Raw genomic sequence first — 25444 nt, 5'->3', positions numbered from 1 at the left:
CGCGTGTCGAGGCGCGTCATGCGTCGGCAATATGAAGTAGAATTTTTGCAGCTTTCTTCGCCTTTGTTGTTGTGGGGAAGTGGGTGGATTTGTGGATGGGTGGCTGCTGGCAAGCTAATTAAAAATTATAATTAATTGCATTTGCTGGGCGCACAAGTCACTCGCATGTGCGTACGACTGTGTCTGTGTGTAGAGGGTGTTCTTTTTTAGGAGGGTGCGCCCAGCATATCTTGGGAAATTCATCTAAGTTCGCAGGCAGACGCATTAAGCTTATTAAATTTGGCTAGAACAAACCTGTAACCTGCAAGGCGGGATGTGTGTCCGCATTAAGTTATTAAACGGAAAAGGTAACAAAATGTTATTTAACTTTGTAAGCCAAGATGTTAAGCGGCGATTAGTTGATGTCCTCGTTATGCTAACTGCTTATTAAAAAATGTAATTACACGATCCAGTAAAATACAGTATATATACCATACATAGGTGAGCAGATCCCGGCCTGAATTGGCCTGGCCCACTCATAAATTTCCGCAAAACATAATTTGAGGTTGTTGCTGGAGCATAACTCATTTTACCTGCCATTCGGGTAGGGGGCGTAATTAATCGGATATAGCGACAAGCGAATTAATGAGTGGAAGGGTATTAAGATTATGCGAAGCGGGAATACGCTAAGGGTGCCAAAGGGTTTTAACCAAATTCGGGAAGCATGTTTAATTGCATTTACTATACACTTGGCTGCTGGCCCGGCAGCAGCAGCAGCACTTAACGCAAATTGAAGGGGGAGAAAATAGCTAGGATATTTTCAAGGATTGTGCTGGTTAAATCCCCTTAAATAAGCAAATGTTCCCGATTTTACACTATCATCCCCGCAAGGACTCGACTTAATGTGTTCTGTCAGCATTTTAATAAAATGCAACATAACTGCAGAAAAACAGGCCATTGCTCAATGATTTATGCCGCTGAAGTTTGCTGATCAATGGCAAATAATAAATTAAATTACTTTAATTGCACATTACCAGGACTGCAGAACAGCGAATGAGTGTGAGTGTGTAAGTGTGTGTGCGAGGGTCCTTAATGAGAGCCCGGTGACACTGGAAGAGCGCCCCGTATGGACTATTAAATATACGAGCCACCATTTGCAATGGCCAATGTATAAATGCAAATCGAGCTGCGACAGATGCCACTGACAGTTGCCACTTTCCACCTCTTCCAGCATACCATCGCCGTGGAAAAGTTGACTTTAATATTTCATTCACCTTTGCCACGGCAACCGCAAATCAATTAATTCATTACAACTGCCTGCTGGAAAAACTGCTGACAAAGGCCTCGTCATTATCGTTCTCATCATCATCGCGAACTACAGCATGGCAAAAGAGGAGCAAAACTGCTAACCAAGTTATTTTCCTTGCCTTTCGTGTTAATTATTTCCGCTGGGAAGGAACTCTACTTTTCGCAATTGGCAGTTTGAGTGCCAGCTGCCATAAATAATGCAGATACTCTTGTCCGAGTTTGACAGTAAAGTGCGTTTAATTAAAATTTACAACTCGACTGGTAAAATCATTTAAGTGGGGCGACGAATTGGACGATGCTTCTCACCAACTTAAATAATTGATAGGTCAGTAGTTACTTAAAGTTATCTGCAAAACATTATTCCGAGTACCTTCGTTATCCAAGACAAGGTTACACACATGTACTTGCCTTCAAAGGGCCACACCCGCTCTTCTCGTTCCAAAATATTTCAGTTCCTTTGTCATTGTGTCGAAATGTGTCCTGATCCGGCATCGCATAAATAAGTAAAGGAAATGAAAGAACATTAAACGGGAATTCAGAGAAAATCAATTCAACGGACTGACAACAGTCTTTGTATATTATTAAAATTTTCAACTCCTCCTTCGCCGGGTGAATAAATCATGAACAGCTGTTGCTGCTGGCTGATTGATTTGCTTACAATTTACATTTGGCCAGAACAGGATTTGCCTGCCCTCATTACGGGCCCAATGAAAGAAACAAATAGGAAATTATCAAAAAAGAGAATAAAAATGATTGGAAATTGCCTTAGCCATTTGGTCATTAATTGACGTTGATAGACAGTTGCCAATTATACAGAATCTGCACAATATTTATACGCTTTTGCCCATGGTCTTGCGTCGAGCCGCTCCTTCTTGGCAATCATTTATTCATTCATTAATTTGTGTTTGTTTTATGTTAATATATTTATTACACTTTGCCCACTGCCTCACCCACCACCTGCTTTCATCAAATTAAAGGTGAGCCAATTACGAATGCCGGCGAAAGTCCGACTCCCTTCGAACCGTTCATATGCGCATAAATAAGCTCTTTTGGGCAGTTGGCATTTCGCAGTTGGAAGTGGGAATAATGGCCCGATGTTCTGCTGTGGCACTTAACAAGTTGTTTTTTGATTGGCGCACGCAATTACTGAATTTTTATTTACAGTTAATTTGCTTAATTATGACAGAGACAATGCCTAGCATTGATGTTTACCATACGCGAGTTATGAAATTTAAGCCGGCCACTTATCACATCAGCATTTCTGTCTTTGAAATTCTCCTCTCGTATTGTATTTTAATTAAAGCACGTAGTCACTGGGGGCAGGGAATGCATGCAGCAATTAAAGCCAAATAATGGCAGTCAGCAGTGCATACGAAAAATGGAAATGAACGGCAAAAGGCCAGCTAACAAGGCGAGAACGCCGGCGACGCCATCGTATACTCCATTGCGTATACGCCGCGTTGGCCCATTACATAACGCTTTTCTTCATTTGGTTGTGCCCGCTCTGTTGCAGAGACTTTTTTCCTCTTTTTGCGCACGACTGGATACGCGTAAAGGTCGTGTCGAAAGAAAACACAAGTTAACGCCATTTCGGACAGAAGGGCCTAGGGCCGAAATGCAAATCGAAGTTAAAAACGACATATTTTTATTGCATTTATGGCCTTTAAGAAGCTTTTCAGGAAGGCAAGAAATGTGCCTTTACATCTATAAAATATTTAATTTGTCAGATGGAGAATTGTACCATTAAAAAATAACTTTTTTTAAAAATCTCTTTTCAATTCTAAGCTACACAACCTTACCAAAGCCTCGAAATTTTCGGTTAGAGACTTATTTTTTTAGTAAATAAATGCATTTGCAAAACCTGGTAGAATTCAAGTTAATAACCATTTGCAGCGTTGTTTAATTATGCCAATTTATGCTAACAATCAGTGCGCAATAGGCAGACAAGTGCCAAAAGCAGCAACAACCGATGGAATGTGGCAACACAACGAGCAGAGGGCGTGTCTCGGGGCAAAATGGTCTCAGATAACACGTAAATAAGAACGCACACACACACAGAGATTCACACAGATACAGAGAAAGTGCGACACATGCAGAACAATTGACTTGAGCTAACAAAAAGATACAAGATACAACGCAGACAGACACACAATAGACACAATTCCAGGCCATTGTTTTACAACTGCCAACAAAAGCAGCAAATTTAACTTCTTTGCCTTTTACATATGTGTGTGTGTGTATGCTGTTTGTGTGTTAAGTGACTTGTTTTACAATGCCAATGATAACACATATACAACACGCACTGCACACAGTTACCAACAGGGATACACATGGCAACATCTTGATAAGTTCGCTATCTGCGGCTCGTCTGACATTTTGTAATTGAAATTCTGGTGCAGCCTACTTTTCAACGTTGCACCCATTACGCATACGCCACGTTGGGCACTTAAGGAATTAATCTATTTGCCAGACCCTCACCAAATCCACGTGCTTCTGCTCCGTCTGCCCAGGAACGGGGCGCACAAAAGCGTAACGTCATTTTCAAAATTAAAAAATATATATGTAAGTTCAAGCATGACATTGGCTTCGTTACACTGGTTAGGAAAATCGTGAAAATATGTTCCATTCTTCTTTACAAATACACTATAAAACATTATAAAATATGAATATTATTTTTGAAATATTTTGTGTTAATAAGGTTATTAGTTATTTGTTTCCAACTAGTTCAGCTTTAGAAAGCACATTTTTAGTTAGCAATTTTGTTGGCCAGTGTAGCGCCTGCACAGTAATTCTGCTAGCTGTTTTGCAGTCTGTTAGCCAGATTTCCAGCCACATACACGAGACAACTTGTTGCCCCGACAGGTCGACAGACAGCAGCAGTTGGCATGAGTGTGCGCAAGTTTTCAACTCAACCCAAGGTCAACTCGGTCTCATATTAAAGTGAAAATTTGTTTTATTTTGCTGGGCGATGTGCGTGAAAAATAGATGAGGCCGGCTGGCCAAAAAAAAAAAGAAGTGCCATCCTGACGCTGCCTCTAAGAAAACGGCCCAGCAGAGACAGAAACACGATGCATAGGACAGGACTCCATTGAACCTAATCAGTTTTGAGGCCAGAGTCTGCTTGGGCCTGGGCTTTGGCTTGGGTCCTGGCACGTGGCCATTGGCCGAATGGTCTGAGGCCACTAATCCCATAAATAATGCACAGGACAAACAAGTCCGGCAGATTGGCAAGGATTCGGGCACGGGGACTCGGTGCTCGGGAATCGGGACTCTCAAAGATGCGGCTGGCCAATCATTTCAAGGACATAAATTCACGCAAATGTTTCAATCAATTTTGCGCTGCCCAGGCACAATACAAATTCAATTTGACCCACAAATTGCTGGCGCAGCCCAAAGGACTCCCCTCCCATGTTGTGCGTTGTGTTATTGGGGCATCTTTATGCGATTACAGCAACAACCGAGCGCCGTGGGAGCGCAGTGTTCACTGTACAGTGAAGCACGGAAAGGCTTTGCTGGCGGAAAACAGGACACGGGCTGGACAGGCGCAGGATATCGTACACAAAGGACGAGCCGAGCGTCGCACTAAAAAGGGACAGCGCAACGGAAATGTCTAACGATTGAACAAAACGGATACCAAGGGGGCGCGGCCGGAAGGGGCGGTGGGCGGTAAGTGGGTGGTTGCGAGTGTGGGGCGCATGAGAAGCGGTAATAAATGACATGACAGACATCGAAGCGAATTCCTTTGAGGGACCCGGAACCCTGCATCGGAGCTCGACTCCTGTCAGAGTCATAACCGCTTACCCAATGCAAATGGGATGGTACTTACACTTGAACAAACATTGTATAAAAAAAAGTATGAACACAGACCATTTTTAAATGCACCTTGAAAGGCTTAAGAAATATTAAAATCCCTATTTTTAGTTTAACTACAATATTATATTTATTTAATAACCTTTTTCTGTCACCTAGTTTTGGATATTATATATATATACTTCTGAATATATAATAATTAAATTTTCGTTAATTTTTTCCAGTGTAAGAGGATATAATGTGTAGTATGACTGGCAGAGTGAAGCAACTGGGTGGCAGCAATAGAAGCACAGTGCATACTGAGTTTCCTCATTAAAAACTGACTAAATTGAGTTGTGTGTGAGCTGTCTTACAACATCGCCGAAAAAAGAAAACCCTACCGTTTACATTTCTTGGTAATGCGCTTTGCTTGGCTGGCGAAACGGGGCAATCCGGAAGGGGGTTTATCCACTGGTTACAAGTTGCGACTGCCACTTGCAAAATGCCTGCCAAGGATTTATAATGTTGTCCTCGTCCTCGAGGCGCTCGAGTTGCCGTTAAGTGCACGAGTTAACCCCGTTTTGTGTCTTCTGCTTGCTCCTTTTTTCCCCCTTTATTTCTCGGTTTCCAGGACGCAGGAGAAGCTCCTGCAGCAGCAGCAATTTGCTACTCGAAGGATAATCGCGAGAAATAATGGTGTGAGCGTAATAATGCGAATGGTTTGCTAATCAAGCGTGCGATAAATGTGAATCGAGCTTATACTTCAATTTAATTAACTAACTAATTTGCAGCCCATCTTAAAATCCGCACATTGTTAAGAACTTATATTAAAATTTCAATACATTAAAATTACGAATTACTGAATTGATAAATAATACAAATTCATTTAACAGTCTACAAAGGGAATTCATGGTTGTTTAATGTATGGAGATTTATCAATACTTATACAATGATTCATAGAGTTTTTAGTTTTCCCATCATTACTTTTTCCTATTGCGGACTCAGTGGAGTGGCATAAAATGTTCACCCCAGAAAACACATCCACGTGCTCTGGAATTTATTGAATCAACGCGCGTGGCATAAACAATGGGCAGCTGCAGCACGGATAGAGATAATAGGGCGTGGCACCGCCTAAATATAGAACACAACCATTTCCTTATTGCAGATAGAGCGGGCATTGTCTGAGTCCTGGACGGGGGAACAACAAGAATAACAAGAAGAACCGCGGGGAAAAGTACGAGCAGGACTCGAAGGAAAGTGCAACACATTAGCCGCTTCTGTGGGGCCTTTGTCTTTGCCAGACAAGTGCAACAATGGAGCGAATAGTATAAAATAGTCTGAAAAGGGTGCAGATGGGGAATGGATCGGAGTGGGCCAGTCCTTATCCAATTGGGCCTGCCGCATAGTCTTTTGTTTAGAGCCTTTTGTTTCAACTATTAAGGTTGCTGCGACTGCAAAACGTGTGAGTAATAAACCGCACTATAGAACTTTATTTTTTTCGGCTTTGTTTGTCTGCGCTCAACACGCATAACTGACGTCGCGAATACAGTGCTGTCGACAATTCAGTTCCTTCCCCTCAGGCTGTTTGCTTTGACTGCAATTAAAACTACATTTATTGACTTTGTATTCAAAAAAAAAGTCTCAACAGCTTAGTTATATTAATAAATTGTTCTTTGTCCAGGCAAAATGAGCAATAATCAAACAGAAGACAAAGTAAAAAATGCATAATTGCCAGTCTAAAAGTGGAAAGGCGAACAAATGAAAAGTGCCCCCACGGAGTAAAAAGCGCCCTGGCAATAAGAAAAATGACAGAAACGAGCGATTTTATCATTCGCAGAAGAGTTGCAAAAAATATATTAAATTTCCTCTTGCTCTTTCAATTAAACTTTAAAAGAATCACATTTCAGCGTTATCTATAGTTGGCTACAGATTAAAAGTTAAGCTGAACGATAGTTTTCCACCTGCTCTCGGTTAAAGTTTTTCTGGCCCAAGGCTTTTGAAATTTCCATTATGTTTTCTTGACGCGAATGCTTGAATTAAGCTTATTACAGGGTGTATTAAAGTGGAACTTTTTTTACTTAATGCTGAAAAAATATTTTATAATTTTTGAGGAATCTACCCAAAGTGCTTATAGAAATGGCTTGAACTTATAGTCCTTATATTGAATAAAAATCTTCATCTGAAAGTACTAAATCCTCCCCTGCTCCATTTCAATTTGCACAGAAGCTTTTTCCTTTTAGTGACCTAATCAACTCGTTAGTAATTTTATAGCAATTTCACAGCTTATCCGTACAGCATCCTTATGGCTGGCCATCAACAGCTCATTTATCCTGGATCCCCACTTTCGGCAGCACCGCCTCGTTTCTTCGGTTCATTTTCGCCTTTGAGTTAATGACATTGCTCTGCGGTTCTATCTTCTCCAGTGGCCATAAATTCACCCAGCTCTGGTCATTGGATAGCCATTTCTGGGGCTCGACTCCACAGCATTATGAATTGATTGCTTTCAGGTGCTGGCCAGACCACACCGACCGTACAAATATCAATAACTATCTAAGGCAAATCCCCATTTCACACACGGTAAGCTATTTTTCATTTTCACTGCTCACAACTCTTTCCCCATTTTTGGTGTGTAGATTTTATGTATGGCATAACTACATACAAACTTTACGTGCTGGCTGTTCGGACTGTGTTTTTTTCGAGTTCTCTCCCTTTTTGTGCATCATCAAAACTTAGTAAATTAAAATGGTCAGCGAGGCGTTTTTGTTTCGCTAGCATTTATTTTCAATTTGCGTGGCATGCTTTTAGGCGCTCGCACCCGCCACCACTTTTTTTTCGACCTTCGCTTGGCTTCTGCTTACCATTTAGTTTTTGTTTAGCCACAATTTTGGATTGAAATTTCTGTGTTTTTTATTGTATCTCCATTTGTGCCGGCTTTGTGTTTGGAATATTGATTAAATGGAAACGCCGCTTAGGAATGTGGAATGTACGGAAACAATTGCACAGAGCGGCGGAAAGAGGGGTTCAATGCATTACGGCCTGATTGCACAAATAAAAGCCCAGGCAATTGCCCTGGCAAAAGGTTAAATTCTGGCAATTTATTAAAACACACACGTGTCGAACATTTGTTTGCCAGCAAAAAGCAAAATGGGGGGAGCAGGAGGCAATTTGTTTGTCTGCTAGCTTCGGTTAATTGAAACAAGAATTCGCCGAGTTTAAAGGAGGCGAAACATTAGCTTAATCATCCGCCCAACCAGCAAGGACTGGCAGAAAAGCTTATGCGCCATTCACGCTTACCGCTAAGCCTTGCCGCCGGAAAATGCTCGCTTTTCCGCCTTGGAGCGTCTCGGGTGCTCCATTAAAAATGCATTTATCATTTGGCGTTTTGAAAAAGCTTCCTTCCTTTCTTTCAGGCTGTCTGCCAGGAGACTGACACCTTGTATCAGGATGCTCATCCCTTCCATTCCCGGGCACTTTAAGATGTTTGTTTTTCTTTCTAATGCTTCTGTTCTTCGAAACCGAGCACAAATTGTACTTGGCTGCCGCCAGAAAAACGGGAAACTTTCCCTTATGCCCGACTCTAGTTTTCGGTCGAAAGTAAAAAGTGCCAACGCCATGCAACTTGGGGCCTGTTCGAGCGCTAAACTGTTACTTCCACATGCTGAACCCGGATCGGGGCTGGAATTTCGACTCGGGGGGTAAAACAGGTCGCCAATCCGGCTCCAGCTGGCCATCGATGTAGGGTTTTAGCTAAGCCAACAGCCGAGACAAAGGCATTCCCAGGGTGTTCATAAAAACCATGTCTGCCTCTCCTTTCCCGGCCAGTTAACTAGGTCAGGCATGCACTTGACAAAAGTTGGAAAACCCAGTAATTAGCTGAGAAAATGGCTTATAAAATTATAAAAAAAAGTTTTACTAATACCAATTATTGAAGAAAGAAAAAGTTCTAGAAAAATCAAACAACCTGCAAATAAGTTACAGAGACAATTAATGGGGTCTATATAATAGAAATATATAAGCACACATAAATTGTCAAACAAAAATGCAATAATATCTGCAATATTATTAAAGTTTTCTTTTCAAAATAATGTGTACTTGCGGAATTTAATTCCTTATAATGTGTTTCAATTAATTTTGGCTGTGTATTCACACACAAATATTGTAAGCCAGCGGAAAGGCCAGGTGAAAGTTGCCGCCACATGGTCAGGTAAGTGAGAGTGAGAGCTCGAGGTTCCCCATTCATGTTTAGCTGCAATGCAGCGTCTGCATAAATTTCATTAGATTTTAGCCTGGCTCACGTTCAATATCCCGTTCAGTAGCGTCCCTTCTTGTTGCCACTGTCTATAACAAATCAATTGGCCTTCAATACTGGCCCACAATGGGTGGAGGCAGGGGAATCTAAATCGAGGGATGAATATCTGTATAGAGTGGAGGCGGTCGGAAAGCATCTGAGGCACATACTCGTAAATGGCTTCCTAATGAAGTCGTAAAGTGCCCGACGGTGGCAACTAGATGTCCGCCATTAAACACACCTTGAGTCACGGCCAAAGCCTCTGCGAAGTATGCTAATAAACGTAAACCGAGCTCCATTACCAAGGGAAGTTGAAGTCATAAAAATAAAAATAAGCGAGAACCGAATGATGAGTGCCAGGAGCGATTTCCAGCGGCTTCGCAGAGCCCAGAGGCATTTCCCGATGAGCTGATAAGCTCAAAAGCGGCGCGAGAAGTGGCAACTCAACTTTTCCGAGCAACTATAAATGCAAATTCCGAGAAAGTTCAGATGAAGCAGTTGTCTAGCAATTGGAGGAAATGGGTTTAAGGGTCGTCTTTAATGTCTGACAGGTACAAGATTTTTATCTCATAGATCAACTCTGAGATTTAACCTTTTATTGAAAAATTACAGAAATTATAATGTGTCTTGCTGATATTATTGTAATGTATTCCATATTAAGTAAAAAATCAATACTCAAAATTAATCTTAAGAAAGTTTATTGAGAGATTAGTAAAGATTTTAAGAATTTAATTCCTTTTTTTCCGTTTTTAATATTTCCATACATATACATAAGTATACATTTTAAGTTTCCCAAAAGCCTTTTTGTTTAAATTCCTTGCCAGCCAAACATTAATTTTCTCATGGCTTGACCAATATATTTTGTAAACATTTCTATGGCATGTGGGAGAACCAGATTCGTTAAAAATGTAGGCCAAAAATGCTAAAAGCCTCGTTGCTTTAGCACTTTGGCCCAATAAACTCTATCCCTCCTTTTAGAGCCGTGGCTCAGGGGCATAAAAAGCAAAGACTTTCAAGTGGCATTTACCTTTTGGGGCGGGACACCATATTCCACAAGGTGTTTCTGTGTGTGTGTGTGTTGTGAGTGCGACTGTTGTGGCACACACAAAGACAGAGAAAGATAGAGACAAAAGAAAAAGTGCGGTCAAAGGCATAATGCAAAAGGAAACCGCGAAAACCCAACCCACCCATACACTCATACAGGCACTCAAAACACATATTGAACATGCGAGCAAGCTTTACGTGCTGACAATGATAATGACTTTGGTCCTTGGACGGAGGAGAAGAAAAGCAGGGAAGAAAAGCGGAAGTGTCTCCGTGGGAAGTGCATCGAAAACGCTTTACACGCTAATGCACCATTATCAGGCGTCCCGTAAATCTTCCCTTGCATCTAAGGACTGGAAAAGCTTTAATAGATATTTATTCGAGGGGTTCATGACGGGTCCAAACATTTGCTCTAGATTCCAGATCCTTGGCCATAACTTTGATAAATAGTTGCCCGGAAAAGGGATGGCGAAAACTTAAAGTTCAAGTGCTTAAACGGAAACGGAAAAGTGAAAAGTGAAAAGCGGGTGGTGAATGGTGAACCAACGAAAAACAAATTGTGGCGAAACAAAAACGGCAAAGTACATGAACAATTTGGCATGCAATGCGAGAGGAAAACGACCAAAAATAAAAAAGGGACACCGTCTGGTATTTTTTTTTATTCAGCCCAGCTTGTTGAATTTTTTGCAGCTTTTTTCTGTTTGCTGGCATTCAGGAAGCCTTAAAAACGAGCAGCGCTTCAAATTTATGTGCTGCGGAAGTGGTGACTTTTAGTTTTTCCCTCGCCAGGTGTCAGACATGCGAATGGAAAGTGCTCGAAATGAAGGTAACCAGTTAAACGGCAGCCGAGCCAAATCCACCAGCTGCCATCTGGGAATGGAAAAGTCGATTTCCCGCTCTCCATCATCCAACCCGCCAAACTCTTATGCATTTCAATCAAATGAAGTCGCATAAAATAATGGAATGGCAGTGCACTGGAGAGTACTAATCGGATTGGCATTGCCAGGGAGGGGTTTTCGTGCCCCGCGGCTAATGAACATCATTCAGCCATTCAATCGGTGTGGCGCTTTTAATTAACTATCTCCAGTATCAGCTGGTGCAAGAAAAACACGTGTTCAACACTCCGGTTGGCACTAAGAGGTAGTTAGCTTTTATGATACTGCTCGTGAACAGCATCCACTTTGCAAGGGAAAACTCTGTGGGAAACTCCCCCTCATTGGCACTGCAGCTGGTCGGTTAATGACCCGAACGCCACTCGATTGGCCATTAAATACCAATCCTAAGCAAGCCATAAAGTTTATGCAGAAATAAAATTAAATTAAACGAGCCTCAGCAACAGCGGGCAGTCCTAATCAAGTTGTTTATCCCCATAAAGGGGAAGCGGAAGTGGGGATTGCGATAATGAAGAGCATTGCATCATCTAGCTTCCATTTTTTTCCACTTTTACCTGCTGATGAAAATGACTGAAACTGACATTTTTACTATCATTTCCTATTCTACGGGACAAAATATTTATACTGAACGAAAATTTTGAAATGTGAATGTATAACTATAATAAAGCAAATTACCTTTACATCGTGTAATAGTTTTCCAAAATTTGTAACCACAATTATAAAAATGTTGTATCACTGATCCTTTTAAGTTGTACTATATTTGTATATATGTTTTTGCGCAGTGTATTTCGGTATTTTTCCTGGCTGTTATGCAGGTAATTGCACCGCCATCGATACATCCTGCCAAGCCCGCCAAGGACCTCGGGTTTGGTTCGTCACAGGAAATTGGCAGAAATTCCATTCGGACGGAGTTGTTTGAATTTTGCATGGCCAGCTGGAACCCGGCGAATCGTTGTATGGCATTTATGGCCAGGTTTCGGATAACCATGGACAAACAAGATGCGTTAAATGTGCGATTTTGAGTGGCGGTGCCCCGTAAAAAGGCAGCGAAACAGTTCCATGAGCGTGCCCAAGGACGAGTGCTTCTTGTTGTTGCGACCCGCCTGGCATCCGACGGATCGGAAGCGGTAGATTGGCTGTCCACAACCCGGATCCCGGGCGTAGTTGCAGGGCAGCATGAACTGGGTCAGGTTCTTGACCACGTAGCGCAGTCGGGCGCAGTCCACGTGCGAGTTGCACTCGATGGCCATGGCCGCAAAGTGGCGGTGTGCTCTTGCGGATGGAGAATGGAGTTGGTTAAGGACGCTTTTGATCTCAAAGGAGGCCTCATAATGGAGTTAAACGTACTGGGCCACTTCCTTTTGCTTATTCTCATCGCACGGTCATCATTTCGGACTCTACCCAATCGGTTCTTACGGCAATGGTCAACAGTTCGGGATAGAGCTTTTCCATATTGAAAACTATCCGGAGCTCGGGTACTTGACATAGAATACATTTAATTGACACTGTAAAAATCACAATACAAAATTGTATCGATGGAAATGGTAATACAACACTTTACTCCCTTTTAATTCGAAAGCTAACGTTCCACATTCGTTCCTTCCTCTTCCAAAATGATTACCTTCTTATTTATTTTTCCAGGTGTCTACCATGTGTTTAAATATACTGGTTGCAACGCTGTTACTCAACCTCTAATTGTCACTGACATAGCAAAAAAGGGCGTGGAAAGAGACGGCGGCAGCTCTTAGGAAAGAGACAGCGACAGGATTTGCCACTTCCCATTGTCAGTCAGTGGGCCACAAAATTGGCCGCGAAAAGTTGTAGCAAACATTCTGTTACCAAAAATGGCTGTCATCATCGTTGTCGCGTTTAACAGCTGAGTGCCTTCAGACTGAAGCTCACTTTCGTTGGCTCTTACACTGAAAGAAAGGAGTGTGGAACGGAGTACATTATATTTCTACGAAATTATAAGGGTACATCAAATTTTCCACCGATGCCTATTTCATTTGAACTCGTTTAGATGATTGAGGGTAAGCTTAAATACTTAATACACCTTATTAATATCTATGTTATTACTCAAGTACAGACAAACTACGTTTGCTGGTTAATTTTTCCAGTGAAACGGATGTCAATGGCATTCGCATTAGAGCACATTAAATGTTCTTTGGGGGTAACCACACTCACAGAGGCTTTCCCAAAAACACAACTCCCCCTCACCGCCCCCCTGTGAACCATCATAAAATCCAGCATGAGAGGCCTAATAACTCAATATCGCTCAATTGATTACGGCCGAAAGACGCTTTTGCGGGTTTGCCAGCTGAGTCGCCTTAGTCGCTAATTGTCTGACAACTGGGGCCGCAGTTGATTTGCGTGTAATTGGCTCGACAGTGAACTTCCTGGGAACTTAAGGCCGACTTAATTAGGCCACCAAAGCAGGGACTTAAAGCCGCCGCCTCTTGGCCTTCAAGGCGAACATGGCCCGTATTATGGGCCATCACTCATTCCATACAACTGAAAATATAATCCGCGCGTGCACATGTCAAGTGGGCAACTCTGGACGTCTGTCTTGTTTAGTAGGTTGTAAATTTTAATGCAAAGGAGCAGCATTTTTTGTGATTTATCGCTTTGGGCCCGGGGCCAGTCCCGAATCTATGTGAAAAGGGCATGCATTAAACAGGAGACAGGGAGCCACCGGGGCAGCCTCTGGCCGGAAGTCCTTCAGCCAGGACTCCTAGATGTGGCCAGCACGCGTTGGTCAGCACCTGTTGCCTCCGCCCTCGCCTTCGCCTACACCTCCGCCCCGCCTCCTCCTCCTCCTGCTCCTTTTAACCTCCTTTTCGGCCACAAAGTCAGTTTGTTTTGCGGAAATTTATGGTCCCGAACGTGGTGGTTGTGCTGGCCAAGGCAAATACAATTTTTCTGGCCCCGTCTCGTGTCTATAATTTATTTTTAATAGAGAGACAACTTTCTTGGGCCGGCTGGCCCATAAATTTGTGTGCGGCAGCAATCAAAGGAACCAGAAGTCGGGGATCAGCAGTGGAATTATGCATGCGTTTTGCATTTTAGATGTCATTATCGGTGGAACAGTGGCCTTTGTGTTTCTGTTGAGTATCTTGGCATATATCCTCTGATATCTGGACAATACATCTGTGTGCATTTCCTGCGCCGCTGCTCGCCTGTCAGAATTTTGCAATTGAATAATCAAATTGAATGGCCACAATGCTCGAGTGTGTGTGTGTGCGAGTGTGTGGTTATCTGAGTTGATTTATTGGCCAGGCCAAAGTCGCAGCCGGGTTTGGGCTATAACTCAAAGCGAGCTACTTGGACCACAAATATTTGCTAATGAAAATGGGGCGTGGCCGGTGGGGGTTAAGGGCGCTTGAGGTTTTCGGGAATCTCTTCAGATGCAGAACCGTGTCAAAGGATTGGCAATTGCCAGCCATCAATATGCGCATAAAGTTCAATATTTCCCCGCAACGTCCCCCGAATCCTGCTAACAATAATCCCAAACCCTAATTTTATGCAAAGCTCGTCAAAGTACTCGGCTCTCTCTTTTCAATCCACCCATCCCCCGACACAGACTTTTGCACAACTCAACAGCTTAGATGGGGAAAATCCTGTGCCCGAGACTTTTCCGCCTTATAATGGGGTGGGGGTGAAAACTTTTTAAGCGCCAGCGTGGAAAACTTGTCCGTGTCTTGCATGCGAAGGAAAATGTGTCAAACTCAAAGCCCTGCTTTCGGTTCGCAATCGTAAACATGAAAAGGAATTCGGCGCATTGCGCCTTCTTATCGCTTCGAATTTAAGTTAATTAAGTTGTTACATTGTTACACTCCTGATCTAACACACAAATCGCAAAAAAAACGCAATGTCTGTCTGGGGAATTTCACTTTTCTATGCCTTCGAAGGTCGTAAAGCATTTCCCATTTTCCGAGGACAAAGCCAAAGGGCAGCGGCCAAAACTAGAACTTATTCATTTGCATTGCGTCAACTCATAAAAAATGAATGTCCTGCTTAAAAGTACGAACTGCGAATGACCTTTATTGAAAGCGAAAAGTACTCTAAATAATTCATGAGATGTTTACACAACGGGTTTTTCTTCCAGTTTAGGTTCCGCTCAGCTAATGTAAAACCAAGTTCAAAGTAGCAAATAATTAATTCACCATATCATTCAATATACATGTAACTTATTTGCATGTTGACAAAATATTATTTAAAATTATTTATTTAAGATATTGCAAAAGTTTTTCATATATGGCAAGAAGTCGTGTGTTATTTTTTTTGGAGTAATTTATTTAGTTTTTCACAAAGTTAATAAACAGTATGATTTTAATCTTTTAATATTTCGATTTTTGCATCCTTTCCACTTTTAAAATTGCTTAATAAACTGGTCAGAGCTATTTGGTTAATGTTTTTATGATTAGCTACTATGTAATCAATACTAAACTATATAATTTTGCATAAATACCAACATTATAGGGCTTACCTTTTGAATTAAAAGCTTATATCTTATTATAAAATAATAGAATTTATTTAAATAAAAATACGGAAATTCTAAAAAAATGTTTCTATAGCTGACAAGAAAAAACTATATGCTCTGCTTAAATTGTTAAACAAGCTTTTTGCCAAAGAGAGTCAGGATCACCGCAGCCCATCTTTCCCCAGGGTATAATTATGCCAACTTTTATTATGTAGAAACGTGTGACTGTGTGTCCATACAAGTTTTTTAATTCTTTCGAGTCCGCGCATTTTTTAAAGCCGCTCGGAAATATGCAAAAATTGTGTGTACGTGTGTGGGTGTTTATATTTTCCTTTTGCATTTCGCTGCATCCAGTAGCGCTATGTGGGTGTTGGTGAGCATTGTGTTCACACATAAATTTTAGGCAAACACAGGCAGCCAAACCAACACACACACACGCATGCCATAACATTCGCTGGTTTATTTGGGTGAAGGCCACGAGGAAAAAAAAAGAGAGAAAGTAGTGGAAAGACCCAAAGGCAGCCGCCACAACGGGCAAATCTCAGAGTTAAATGCAATTTAGTGCAGCAAAGTGGCAGCCCGCAACAACACAAAACAAACTGACACAATCACATTTGGTTGCATGGGCAGAAATGTTGAAAATACGAGTAACAACTTTTCCACTTCTCCCAGGCATTCGAATCATGGCTGAAATACGCATTCGAAATTACCCAATCATTTCTGGCATAACATGTCAATTTGTATTGGCCAAAGGTCGGGGTGGAAGAAAGGTAGAAAAATGTTGGGAAAATGGCGAAAGAGGCCAGAGCGTTTTTAGCCAACTTGGAGCGACAAGTAAACAAAATGCCCCAGCTTAGATGCCACTTACGAATGCCATTAGGCCCGGTTCAAATGCAAACTAAGGCAAAACATGAGCAGCAACAAAGAGGAACTGCCATATCGAATCCAATGCCAAGGCAAATGTGCTGTAAGCCTGCGGATTTCTATAACAATGTTGAATTTCTGAACACGGCATTTGATGTTGTTTCCACATTTGAATGTTAAGTGGCCGCTTTGTCAAGGCTTTGCGAACCCTTCCTGCCAGCGTAATCTTTCTCCATCCGTCTTCATCTCTATCTCTCACTCGCAATCAAATCGGAGGGGAATCAGGCTAAGTCGGGGAAAGAAGTACAAATTGAAAATGCAAATCTTTGGCACAGCTCAAAAGTGCAAAACAAACAGCCAACTGGTCGAGAAACAAATACAACAAAAATGGCAAGGAGGAAAATTTAAGGACGAGCTGAAAGTGCATAAATTGTTGCATACTTCGCAGCGCCGTAATAATTGCAAAGCGCTTGTAAGCACCTGGCTAAAACTTCTTGGCAAGAGTTTTCACCCTCGCTGATGAGCTGTGCAAATTTGTTGGACCAGCTTCGGTGCTAATTGGTTAAATAAGATGTTTTCATTTTGCCAGCTTAAGCCAATGAATATTGCGTATACGCCAGGGGTAGCAAAGTGAAACGTTTCAGTATCTGAAGATTAGGAAAAGTGCTAATAACAAATTTCTGCTAGGTTAATTACTTCTTTTAAGCCGGATTATTTACGACTTATGCGTTGTGTATTGCTAAGAGTGTCTGTTCTTGAAATTGTGTTTAGCTAGAGCAGCCAAATTATTATCCATGATAAAATTTAATGTATAATTTCTATATTGCCGATATACAACATATTTTAAAACCTTAATATCTCTTTTAATTTGCCTATGAAATTCTCCACCAGTGACTTCATTTGCTTACCATCCAAAAACCTTGGAAAAACACTTCCGATAATATATTTACATTGGCTAAGGAGAAAATGTCCAACCATTTGAATTCGCTAGCAAAGCAGCCCGAAATCAGAAGCTTATATTTTTCAAGTGACCGCTGTAATTGTAAATTTATTACAGTCTGCTCCACTGATTTCTTGGCTTTTACAATGTCCGAAAACCCATGGACTTTATTTTGCCTCGACTTCCTTTGTGGCTTTTGTGTGCGGCTACATTTTTATTGCCTCTTCATCGGCTTTGTTTGTTTTGCCTGCGACTTTAATGCTGCCTAATCTTTGCCGTTTACCAAAAACGGTGCCCCAAGGAGCGCTAGGCAAATGAATTGCATTATGATTGCCAGACCACAAAGGATCCGGTCTAAAATGGGGGGGGGGGGGGGGCTTTGGGTGGCCTGGTGCGGATGCTAGTGGCACAGGACTCTTAGTTAGGTGTGCCCCGGCAAGTGTGCACCGTAAATTCCAAGAAAATATTGTCATCTTTAAGCCAAAGAAGAAAGTTTGCTCACTTCTGGGGCCAGGCTAAAACTTTCACTGAGTTCTGGCAATTGATTTGGAGCACTTGCGAAAAACATGCATCTTTAATCCATTAGCGCTGTATTTAAATCATTCCTAATTTTTTAAAATGAAGAATAATTTTTGAAATATGTAAATACTTTTTACGCTTATAGTTTTAAGATATGTTATAAGCGCATTATGAAAGAAGCTTTTTCATATCAATTTAAGTCTTGGCAAAAGCATTTTCATCCCCAAAGTATAACAAAGTCAGAATGAAACTACAGTTATATTATCATATAGTCGTATAAGCTGAAACTAAAATAAGGTTAATTAAGTGTACTTGCTAAGTCTTAAAAATGGGCACTCTTTCAGCACTAAGCCTCTTAAGCTGTACACAACTTTGCCCGCAAATAAATGATGGTGCCATAGCTCCAAAAATACGCAAACGTGTCGCACCCAAAAAGTGGGTCATCTTAAAGTGGATGAAGCGTTGGGGAATCGGTTTCGGGAACCACTCGCCATATGCAGCACCCATGCACATTGGTGCCGTCGGTTATTAGCCAGCATTGTTATGGCCACGTTGTCGCCGTTGTTGTTGCGGCCATGTTATCGCCGCCTGGCCGTGTTGTTTATAATGTGGCCAGAAAGGACCAGAAGGACCCTGCGTGGTCGGCTTGGTTGGGCCAGAACGGCTTACCAACTGCTTACGGCCTGCGGGCAGGCTATTAGTTATTTTATGGCCCCTCGATGATATCGGTGGTGGCCCCGGCAGCGACTTCAATGCATAATTTTGCACTCAATTATAATGGATGCCACCCGGATGGGTGGCCAAATGGGGTATAGCTTTGGCGTTGGGGTAATGAAGTGCTCGATCCGTAACTTTGACGTCTCGAGGACCAAGATGCCGGAGAAGAGTTTGTCATGGCAGGAAATTATCATTAATTACACGCAATCAATAGATCAATCTGAAGATGACTGCAGTGTGCAGTACAGAACACCACCTCATCGAGTGGGTCAAGTGTGTGTCTGTTGGAGTCGGCCAGAATTTGGGTTAAGCTGCGGCATATTAAAAAACATTTCCACCACGCTTTATTGCCACCCCAGCGAAATAATGATGATGATGATGTTGCATCGAAGTTGCAACTCCAAAGGCAGCAGCAACTTTTCGCTCGGCTGATTGAAACTTTTTCGATTTCGTGCTCATAACGGACACAACTTTGTGGGGAATTAGCATAATTATTGCACCATAAAACGGTTACATGCCATTGGCAAAATGGCTGCAAAATCCCTTTTCTTCCTGCCCCGCAAAATGTAAATTTGTAGCTCTCTGGATTGATTCGCACCGCCAGTGGGATTTATTTCAAATTCGCTCCAAGTAATTTCTTGCTCTTTTAATGTTTGGCCACGAAAAGTGTTCACTGCAATTTTATTGCTTGCCCCAAGTTGGGCGAAAAGTTTTCGGCTGACATATTAGAGTTGCATCCGCAAAAACCTCAGCCGCAACTGCTAAGCAGCAGGACTTTGAGGCATCCCTCCCCTGACTTTCTATTCTCCCCAGTTTTGTTGCAACTGAAACGACGGGCTACATTTCTTCCAACCGAAATTGTCAGTCTTGCTCTTATAAGTACATAAGCCTGGCCAGGAGCATCTGTGTCCTGTAAGCCTGCCCCTACATCTGTGTGCATGGGTGTTGATGCACTGGAAAAAGCGATATCTTCAAATTAGTTATAAGTAGGTTATAAGAGGCATAACATTTTGCTCTATAGGAATAGTCTAGGGAGAGACAGCTAATTACAGCTTATTATTTGTTCCGTGCCGGGATAATATTCCAACTCCCATTTCCGTGCAGTGTGACAACACTCGAGCATCCATTCTCATAGATTTTAGCGCATCTGGCTGGCCCTTTTTTATAGCATTAGGACATGGACTGCCGTTCAAGTGTCTGCGGCCAGTTGGGACACTTTTATTGCACAGCATGCGACCAGAAGATAGTTTGCGGTGGATTTGGTGGCCGAGTGGTGCCGAAAAGGATATGCCATGGAAATGGAGACACTTTTATGGACTGGAAGGCTGGGTGCTGCCGGGAGCGGATGGCTAAGAGGCCAGTCGTTTTGCGTATAACCAAAATGGCCAAAAACCAAAACACAAGAAACCCCGAAACCATGTGCTGAATAGTTAAGCATGTGGGGCAACTGGAATGTGAGATGAATATCCGTTTGGTGCTTGGTATGCTGGGATGTGGGGTCGCAGTGGGAGGCGATGGGGCCGCGAGTTACATAAATGTCGCTCACAGCTTGACCTTGAGCCACCGAGAGTCATACGGATTTGTAGCTGCGAGTGGCCACTAGTCCGGGGTCTTGACAATCCGATTGCCAAGCAGGGCAGCGCCGGAATCCATCAACAAACCATAAACTATGGGCGAGACTCTGCAGACAAGTGATGGATAAATGTTGGCAAATAAAGAAATAGTTAAGCTTTCTGGCCAAGAGAGATAGGAAACGAAAGCTGAGGGGGAAAAAGCACTTGACTTGGCTGAGATTGTTGTAGTAAAACTGAGAAAGATGGAATTGTAAATTGAATCACTTGAAGCAATTTCCATGATAATACGAAACAGTTTCAGTCGTACTAAAAGGCACAGTGTTTTCCAAAAGCTAGCTTAAATGGGAAAATATTTGTTTGGTAAATTTAATTAACGAGGAAAAATTAAAACTCATTGTTTTAGCCCAGAATTCAGAACTACGATACACAAGCACGTCCACTGTAAAATATAATGAATGCAATCAAATGCAGTGCTTTTTGCGGCACCTATGATTAAATTCACCGGGTCGGAGTCACTCTCTTAATCGCTTTTCCAGCCTTAAGGCCGAATCAAATATAACCGGCCACGCCCATCCCCACCCCCTACCATTGCGAAAAGACCTCAAGGACACACTGAGGGTGAATCCGGGAAAATGGCAAGTGAAATAGCCGGACGGATTCATTCGGTGGCAGTGGCAGTTGCAGATGCACTTGCCACTTGCCACTTGGTTTGGGGCAAGCTGGAAATCTCTGGCGCATGTTTTAAGCTAAACGACTTGGATTTAAAAATAAATTGAGGTCAGCTAAGAGACAGTGTGGAATGCTGATTTCGTTGCTGGCGGCCGTTTTGTTCCTTGACTGTTTTGCGCTTTTAGTGCAGTTGGCCGGAATCGTAAAACGAAATTCGGCGTACATAATGGTAATTGCGTGTTTTTTTCCACTCTAATTACGAGTTATATGCCCGCGCACACACTGACACAATGCGCACATGCAAACACACATCCGTGCGGAGAAAGCGGGGAAGGCAGAGAAAGCGCCGCAAGAAATGCCAACCTAAATTTCCGGCCCTCTCGCAGTCGTCGTCGCACTGGCATAAAAATGGGAATTAAAAGAAAAATGCATATAAAGTGTTGCATTTGCAGTTGCTCCTGCTGCCGCTTCGGTTGCTCCTTGTTCTTCGGCTCTTTTCACACTCGTCTCGACCCTTCGCCGCTAATTAAAAACAGCACATAGTGCCATTAAAGCCAAAAGTTCGCATCGTATGCCGGCCTTCTTTTTTTCCGGGTCAGGATAAGAGACAGAACCGGGAAGAAGAAGGCGGCGGCAGAAGGGGCGTAGCTGGGGAATGGAGGACACTAGTGGCCCTGCATATGCGCTATTTGTACAGAGATTATCTCATTATGTTTGCGGTTTTAGTCGCACTGCCACTTTTTGGCCATAGGCTGCACAACATGGCGTATAATTAATTACGTAATGAGCACGCCTGCCAGACACAAATCCACCAGCGAAGAAAGAGAAGGCACATGGGGGCGCGACAGAGACGGAGCACACTTGGCAGCTGCTTGAGGCCACTGCAGTGGAAAGTGGAAATCTCTGTCTGAACTCGCACTCAACGCCCACGACTCATTGTCCTTTTTTGGTTGGTCCTCGGGGAGCCTCTTTTCTGCCCGAGCCACAGTGAAACTTCGGTAACTCCAACGAGCACTTGTTTACTGCAAGTTCCAGTTGAAATATTTGCTCTTCACTTATTTTTGGGTAAGTTGGGTAAATAAATTCAAGCAGATTTTGGGGGAAAAACAAGTAAGTGAAGTTATATGGTTACACTTAAGCATTTTCATTGAAATAAAATGTGAATTAATTTAAAAAATAAGACAAACTTGCTTGCTTAATTATTTATTTTTTTAACAGTTCACTATATAATAACAATAAAGTAACATACAGAACATATAGAAACAGTTAAGGCTGCAATCGTGTAAAGCCACTTTTTTCATTATTTTTATGTTACTTGTTATTGGCGTTTTTTGTACTTTTGTTTGCCAAGAGCTTATCACGCCGCCATTAAAAATTGTTTGCCTTTCCTTTGTGCTCAACAAACACGACGAACGATTTACACAATTGCAAACATATTTGACAGCGACAACAACTGAAAAAAAACTGCGAAAATATTTATGGATGGATAAATTTGCTGTGTACTCAATTGGCAAGCGTCGCACTGGGTATAATGAATTCACCAGAAGGTATGCGACTGCTGAAATGACCATATATGTCAGTCAAAAGTATGTTTGTATGAAATCATAAATGAAAATTTATTGATTAAGTTAAGGAGAGCTGAAGTCGTATGCATAAATATTTTTTTACTGAGTATCCTAGGGTAGAAGTGCGTGAACTATATTACCAATTCCATTGCACTATTTGCAGAATGACAAAATAATTACAAACATACAGAAATTTTATCCAGCTGCGTTTATGGTTTGCATGCATGCAGAGATTGAGTGGCACAAAGGTACGAAGAGTCCATAAAAAATGAATCAGCATTGAACAGGGTGATCAACCGGATCCGGTTACCAATGGAAGCTGAAATGATGTAGGTAGATATTTTAAAAATGCTTTCAGCAGATCAAAGTGAATAAATCATATCGCCGAATTCATATATTCACAAGAAGTCACAGAAGAGGCCACCCTGCACTGCTTTTGCATCTCCCCTTATCGTCCAAGTTCATATTCAGTCATTAAGATATATGTTCACTTATATTGAAATTAAATCGCATGTGTGTCAATATTTGTGCACCCACATTCACACTACTCGAAAGCGCGAATAAATAAGACCAAAATATTTTATAGCAAATGAATTAATTTCAGTAGTTTGCATTTGCAATGCGCTGGCACTCACTTTTAATTTCCCCTCACGCTCTCGACTTTCCCTCCTTCCCCTGGGATCTTTTTGGACAAATCAATGCAAAATTGTGCAGATTGCAGATTTATTCAATGTGCTGCTGCGTTTTTTTTTTGCTGTTGCACAACAAACATAATTACAATTTAATGCAGTTGTTAAACAGAAAGGTTCGAGAAATCCGCAAATATGGCTGCCAGTACACACACATTCAGCAAACGTTGACTTAAGCCGCGACAAACAATTCAGGCGTAAGCTTACACGTAATTGCAAATAAGCATCTTTATATTCGGCTTAATCCTGCACACTATTATATAAATTATTTTACATACCGCCACAGCAGCGGTTGAGAAAACCACGACCTACATTACACCGTGGTGTGCTAGCCACCGCAGCAAGGAATTCCCGCCCCTCGAGCGGAAAACAAAAAATAAAATCCAGAAACCCCCCCAGACCACCGAGACCGAGCCTGACAATAGTTTATGGCACAAGTGTTAAATATTTTTGTTTGGCACGCCAATGCTCCGAGCGGAACTCACAGGACCTCCCATCCCACGCCCCCATCTTCAGTTCCCTTCCCTTTCCGGCCCGCTGGAAAAAAAGGAAACTCAATGCCTGGGCTTCGGCTACAATTACAGCGGAGTTGGCATCACATAAATGTTGGAATTATTAAATACGAGCCATCGCCTGGCCATCGATTGGCCCTATCGATCTAACAGTGTTTCTCGGTCGGAATTCGCCAGCAGCTTAGCTCAGTTTACAATAAATAACCAGGCCGTAATGCTCGGCGGGCTGTGGAGGGGCCATAAATTAGAGGCCCTCCAAATTGTAGGCACTTTAAATGCCCCGAAGGATTCGGCGGCAGGCGCCTTCCATTTAATTCAATTTATCCAAGTTCTTACTCTTTCCAACTATTTGCAACTTTGCACACAACAAGCGCGCGATGGCAAAGGAAAAGTGAGGAAAAAGGTAAGCCAAATTATAATGCTTAACCTTTAAGCCTGCCTCGGATTGCGTGCTAAGTTCTCTTGGTTACTTAACTTGGCCGAGTTCTTCTGGCCCGGGGCTCTGTTCCCTTTGCCAGCGGTATTATTATTATGTTGTTCGCAGCGAGTGCAACAAGGAGCAGTGGGCGTGGCCGGTGCGGGCCAAGTCGCTTTTCGGGCAGCAAAATGAGGCATCGATGCCTAAGTCGGCTCAGACAGGCTCTGGGGATGTCTAGGATTAGCGGTGAAAGGATAATAGGCGGCTGGCGCTTCTTCTGCTCGGTAAGCAGCAATTTTCACTGCTCTGTATTACTCAGTCCATCTGAAGGTCGAACGTCCTGATCAAGTTAAGGGTAAAGGGCATAATTACAAATGGAAGGATATCTTTAAAACTAAATATTACGATTTCTTGAGTCTTACTATTTGACTGAGGCCAGCACATAAAGTGGATAATTTATAATAAATTTATCTATTTCAAATTAACATTATTTTACCAGGCAGAATTAATGAACTTAAATTTAAATTTATAGATTACCATAATAGTTAATTGTGCATTAAAGCGTATCACATTTCTGCCATTTACATGAATAAATCCAATTTTTGCTACCACATTCTACACATTTTAGTGTTAGCACTTCTGCCCCCATTTTCCCATAACCATCCTTCCACTATCCCATTCTGGCTCCAATCCACTGGCATTGGCTCTTCCACCATCATATTAACATTAGCATATTTTTGATCGCTCGGGCGGGTCCTCGAGACTTCGGGGCGTGGCAGTGTATTCCATGGTCGAGGTCAGAGCAGCTTCCTGCCGCCACATCCCCTGGCACTTCATGCTCCACGGTTGTTTGCACCTCTCCTTGATTTCCTTTTTTTCCGTTCCGCCGGATTCGCGGCATTGCAGCCGTTGGCCGTTGGCTTAAGCCGCGCCAGCTGTTAACGACCTCTGCTAGTTGCGGCTCGTTTGGCGGATAACTCCAGTCTGGCCAAGTGGGGCGCAAAACCAAGTAATGGCGCCCGAACAGGGACGCTGAACTGCAATTGCAAGGCGAAGTTTATGAAAATGACTCCGAATGCGGAGTTGCCAAAGGGGCGGTCGGTGGGATGAGTGTGTATATAAGTTTGCTAAATTTATTACAATTCGCGCGCAAACTGAAAGCTATAATTTTCGAGCGGTTTCTGGCGACCACGCCT

At 42.4% G+C, this 25444-nt stretch overlaps 1 protein-coding gene across 6 annotated transcripts in view; it reads right to left on the bottom strand.

Annotated features, from left to right (window-relative positions):
• The window catches only part of LOC117141844 (kin of IRRE-like protein 2), a 223601-nt gene that overhangs the window by 65607 nt on the left and 132550 nt on the right, over window positions 1–25444 (bottom strand). Inside the window, exon 7 of one of the 6 annotated variants that reach the window (XM_033305518.1) lies at window positions 1683–1767. The exons of 4 other annotated variants lie outside the window; for them this stretch is intronic. In XM_033305518.1, coding sequence (XP_033161409.1) covers window positions 1748–1767 — 20 coding nt within the window. In that variant the 3' untranslated portion in view covers window positions 1683–1747. Of the gene's footprint in view, window positions 1–1682; window positions 1768–22823; window positions 22949–25444 lie in introns of those variants that run through there. One more of the 6 variants, XM_033305516.1, reaches the window with a different exon arrangement.

Source organism: Drosophila mauritiana, chromosome 3L (genome assembly GCF_004382145.1).
Source record: "Drosophila mauritiana strain mau12 chromosome 3L, ASM438214v1, whole genome shotgun sequence".
In the NCBI taxonomy this organism is placed as follows: domain Eukaryota; kingdom Metazoa; phylum Arthropoda; class Insecta; order Diptera; family Drosophilidae; genus Drosophila; species Drosophila mauritiana.
The sequence above is the reverse complement of the archived record's forward strand: the minus strand, read 5'-3'. Positions and strand labels throughout refer to the sequence as shown.